Below are 4,719 nucleotides of genomic sequence, written 5' to 3' on the forward strand. Positions count from 1 at the left end.
ATTTAATCTATACTTGTAACATTTTGTGGTATTAAATGTTAAATTTTATTTCAAGGGCTATCACAGCCTAGAGATTAAATATAATCTAAGCACTGAGATAGTACATTTCAGAAAATAAGCTAGTATTTCCATGATCAAGTTTAGATACCTATCATTTTTCATTCCAAAAGTTTCTTGTGTTCTAGAGTCTAGAATTAAAGGGAAAAGGGTATAAGCATTTAGGAAGTATAAGCTGAAATTATTTATTTCAATTCAATATAGAATATTAGAGTCAAGATAATAATCAAGGTGTACAAAAATTTACATAACAAGAAAAACAATAGACAATGCAGCACCTTTAGAAAAATAATTAAGTTTTGTTGCATTTACAGGTAAGTGCCACACTGAGAATTTACAACACAGTAATTTACTGCAATCAATGACAGGGTTGTTCCATAAAGAAACAAAGCTCTTACACTCCAGATTTTCAGAAGGTATTATTGGAATGCTTAATCAGAACCACAGAATTTGTACATCCTTTAGGATTGAGCTGACAAAAGTCACACAAAGTTTCATAGCATCTATTATAGAAAAGGAGTCCACAGTGTTTGTATGGCTGGCTTAGTGTCTCTGACAGGTGTGGAGTCTGGAAGAGTTACTGGCTTGATGGTGATCTTTCTGTATCCGGCAAGACAGACCCTCTCCACAGTAACAACGCTGGAATATCTCCAGCCCGTGGGAGCCTTTTCTCCTGTGCTTGGTGCACACCTGACCTTCTTTTAGGACCGGTTTACAGATCTTGGACCAGAAGTGTCTAGCACAACACAGCCCCGTAGCACAGTCTGAAGAGCGGAGACAGACCGAACCTTCTTGTCCTGGAAAGGAGGAGACAGCAGGAAGAGTACACGGTTACTGCCCGGGCTGCATTATTTCGTGAAGAAAATCCCAAGGACACTCCCGATGTGCTAACCAAGAATGCATAGTAAGGTCCTTTACCTTTGGTATGATACAGCTTTGAAGAAAGCGTTGTTCTTCGGGAATACCCATCCACGGTGCTGTGATCGTTACCAGCACTTTCGAGAATGGTTTCTTCGATTTCCCCTCGATGGAAATGATTGTGATCAGAAGGCATACATATTCCTAAGGAAGCAGGAGATAGCAGGAACACATTACAGCCTGCCGTTAACCACCAACAGCCTTGACTGTGGCAGTCTGCTATGCCCGCACCACCTTGAGATGCCTCAATGTGGTGACATTATTTTAAACACAAGCCAAACTGCCTCCCTAGTGTTAATGCAAAACTCCCCAGACGGACAGAAGCATCAATGCATACCCTGTGCAGTCTCGGGCAACATCCCCAGTATAGCTACTTAAAATACTTTCCTACCAACTGTGGCAGTGGCAGTGAGACTTCTGCCCATGTTAATACTACCCTTGGGGGAAGAAATAAAACTAGTCACTTAAAAAATTGTTCTTAAAAATAACTTCTCTGCCCTCGGTGCTATATGGGTACTGGCAGACCAAGTTAAGCAAAGGCAACACCAGCTGGCTGGAAGACTACAATCTCACCCACCAGTTACTTCACTGTATAATTTCTATATTACAGAGACTGAGTTAGTTCTGCCGTGAGTATTACTGGGTCCTAAAGAGGGTCGCCACCCTTGAGCTTATTTCTGGAGACTTCTTTGGCTGCCTGAGCCTACCTCTTTGAGACAGACATTAAATTTTAGTGGATCTGTGGTCGGGGGCGGAGAACTTATTTTAAGGTAGCAGGAGGTGGGGACCGCGGGGGGGGGGGCTGGATTCAGAGGGCAGGCTGTGTATCAAGATCCCCCTTAAGGGGGACCAGCAGAGACTGATAAATCACTGTCTTCTGGCTGACTCCGGTTTTAACGGGGATCAGGAAAGGGAGGCAAGCATGGTAGAGCCATGGGAGACACGTAAGAAAAACAGAGATGGCAGCTAAGGCCAGGGCTGGTTTCCTTGGGTTCTCTGTGCATTTTCACCTTCCTCCCCATCTTTCTCCATTGATGTCACGTGTTCAGGGAAGGGTTCACTCTGCGGCAAGCCGTCCTGTTAAGCAGGCCAAGGGCACGGGGGAAAATAAGGCGCTCCACGACCTCCAAGATGAAACACTCCCAACGTTTCTGGGAAAGCTTGCCGGCTGAGCACCCATTCGCAGGTGGCACCACAGGGTTCCCAAAGCTGGGAGCGGTTTCCTCCCGTCCGCAGAAGGCCAAATGCAGGACGCTTGGGGTTAGGGAGCGACAGGACTCACCGTTTTTGCAGTAATTCCCGGGGCAGCACATAGCGTGGCGCATGCAGCGTTTTCGGCGCTTCCTGCAGGCCAGGCAGATTTGCGCGCCCGCGCCCCCTCCGCGGGTGGGGCTGGCGCAGTACTCCTCGGTGCTGCACTCCTCGTCCTCCGCGCACGGGTAGGGCTGTGGGGAGGGGCCGGGCAGAGGGTGAGGCACCTGCGCCTCCTAGTCCCCAGGCTCTCGCATGCGGACGCTCCTCTCTGGCTCTCTGCGCGCACCTCTCTGAAGCTGTTGTGCGCACGGCACCCGGACGCAGACTTCCCAAATGAGCCCCGAACTGCACACAGTTCATAAGTTCTCTGTGCTCCCCCCACGTGAGACCCTCCTTAAAGGTCACAGTGTCCCCGGCTCCCCGAACCCCTGCTCACCTGGTAGTTGTCAATGGTCTGGTACTTGTTCCCGCCCTCGTACGGCATCCCGGGGGCCGCGCTGACTGCGGAGCCCGGGTGCCCGGCAGCGCCGCCCAGCGCCGGGGGCAGGTTCTTGATGGCGTTGGAATTGACGAGAACCGAGTTCAAGGTGGCGCTCACTCCGAGCTGGAGGTGACCGCAGAGGGCGGCCGCTACCAGCGCGGCCAAGACTCGGGCGGCTCCCACTGCGCCCGGGGCCGTCATCGCAGAAGCTGTCCGGTGAAGGCCCCGAGAGAAGGCTGGAATGTCCCTGTGCAAGGGGGTCCCTGGAAGCCGCGCCGGCACGGCTGCAGTCCGGGCTCCGAGCGCCTCCTGCGGTCCCCGAGTCTCGACCGCAGGCGCAGCTCTGCGCCGCCACCGCTGTGGCGGCTGCCTTTATACCGCGGGCTCCGAGCATCCCGGCCCCTCGGGGGAGACAACAAAGCGGGGATGGGATTTCAAAGCGCTGGGAGGGGCTGGAGGGTGTGTGTGTACACGAGGGGGGGGGAGGCTTGGCCCTCCCCACCCGCCCTTCCTGGCGCGGCCGGTCCCCTGGCGAAGCTCCCTTCGGGGCGCGAGTGTCGCGGAGTGCGAGCGCGGACGCGGTTGACAGAGGCTCGCGGAGGGAGGAACCCGGGCACCGGCGCCCGCCCCCTGCATCTGAGGGTGCGCTCCGGGGCTCGGAAGTACTTTTCAGAGCAGGGTTGTAATGTTCTGCAAAAACACTTTTCTTCTGTCTCCTTTACGCCACTAGGTGCTCAGTTACTGTGCACCGTAAAGAGTTTTCGGGGTGAAATTCAGCCCAACTGGTGACTCAAAGGCTCTCTCCCAGCGAGAGGGCCAGGCGGTGGGTGCAAGTTGCTGATTAACCTTTCAGACCCACGGTTTGCAGATTTAGAGTGAGGTCCTCGGTTTACGTTGGGTCAGCTTCGCCCTCCCTTTCTTTCCCCCGCATCCCACACCCCCCTCCCGCTGCCACCGCGAGAAAAATGTGCAAAGAGAAGGAAATTTGCACATCAAACGAGGGTAAGAAGGAAGAAGAACTAATTCTCTTTTGATGGGAAGTTTAGAGAGGGAGGCGAGAGACGGGCGTTTGGAAATTAGATCAGGGGTGGAGGGGGAGGGAAGTGACTATCGATAATCAAACTGTTTAATGCCACTCTTTGAGTCCGAGCAGTTGCGCTCAGTAGATGAACTTGATTAGGCAGACGCTCGAGATCAAAGAGGCCAGAGGGAAACCGGTCAGAGTCCAAGGGCTGAATCCGTGGTCCTTTGCCTGCTGGCCGGGCTCGGGGGTGGGTCAACGCAGTGAGAGGAGCGAGGCTTAGGGCTCAGCGCCCGACTTTCCCGGGAGTTACTCCAGATGGAAAAGCTGCTCCCATGTCAGAGCGTCTAGGGACAGGGAAGTAATACCCCGCCAGGGAGATAAGTCTAGCTGCAGGAAAAAGAAAACTGAAAGTGAGCCAGAACGTGAGTGAGTTCACTGTCATCTAGATCCCTGTCGAAAAAGAAGACAGTCAAGCTGGTGTGGACGAACGCTGTCCTGCTTATACAGTGGAAATGATTTAACCAATAAAGGCCTCTGGGAAGCGTGGTGCACTGGCACTGAGCTACCCTCTAGGCTGTTGCCCTTTGAGGGGGGGGGGGTGGAGGTGCGGTGAGTGTAAATACCTAGGAGACTGTCCTAATTATAGTAATAATAAAAGATAAAGTACTGCCATTATTTGTATAACAGGTTGATGTTGTGTCAGGAAATGGACAACTGCTGTGCACATTTAGAAAAGGAAGAAATGATAGAATAATCACTGTTGAATAAGAAAGACTAGGATATATTAATTTTGCGCTCCCTCACCTCTATGGTACTTAATACTCTACACACAGACCGAGACCACTACCAAGTACAGCTGATGGGAGTCTTTAAGTAGTATAATCATAAAGCTAAGAGGGGGAAGCGTTAAAAAGTTTGTAATGGTATGTGTTCTGGTTCCTTAGGTTTCAGAGGTCCTATTAAAAACAGCTTCCAAACAATTCTT

General features: G+C 51.6%; 1 protein-coding gene across 1 annotated transcript; it reads right to left on the bottom strand.

The window, feature by feature from the left end:
• Positions 1-226: 226 nt before the first annotated feature.
• DKK1 (dickkopf WNT signaling pathway inhibitor 1) lies at positions 227-3,215 on the bottom strand. The gene is made up of 4 exons (XM_059170232.1): positions 2,666-3,215; positions 2,258-2,420; positions 976-1,119; positions 227-854 (listed from the first exon to the last, which is right to left on the bottom strand). Exons 1-4 carry the CDS (start codon positions 2,909-2,911, stop codon positions 601-603), a joined length of 807 nt encoding a protein of 268 aa, XP_059026215.1. The 5' UTR covers positions 2,912-3,215; the 3' UTR covers positions 227-600.
• Positions 3,216-4,719: the final 1,504 nt, after the last annotated feature.

This window comes from Mustela lutreola, chromosome 4 (assembly GCF_030435805.1).
Source record: "Mustela lutreola isolate mMusLut2 chromosome 4, mMusLut2.pri, whole genome shotgun sequence".
In the NCBI taxonomy this organism is placed as follows: domain Eukaryota; kingdom Metazoa; phylum Chordata; class Mammalia; order Carnivora; family Mustelidae; genus Mustela; species Mustela lutreola.

Bases quoted from the DNA above. Each gene is read 5' to 3' on its own strand.
- DKK1 (XM_059170232.1), bottom strand. From the start codon at position 2,911: ATGACGGCCCCGGGCGCAGTGGGAGCCGCCCGAGTCTTGGCCGCGCTG. The intron at 2,421-2,665 runs GTGAGCAGGGGT...CCCTCCCCACAG, and splicing joins AGACCATTGACAACTACCAG to CCCTACCCGTGCGCGGAGGA. The intron at 855-975 runs GTAAAGGACCTT...CCTCCTTTCCAG, and splicing joins AAAGCTGTATCATACCAAAG to GACAAGAAGGTTCGGTCTGT.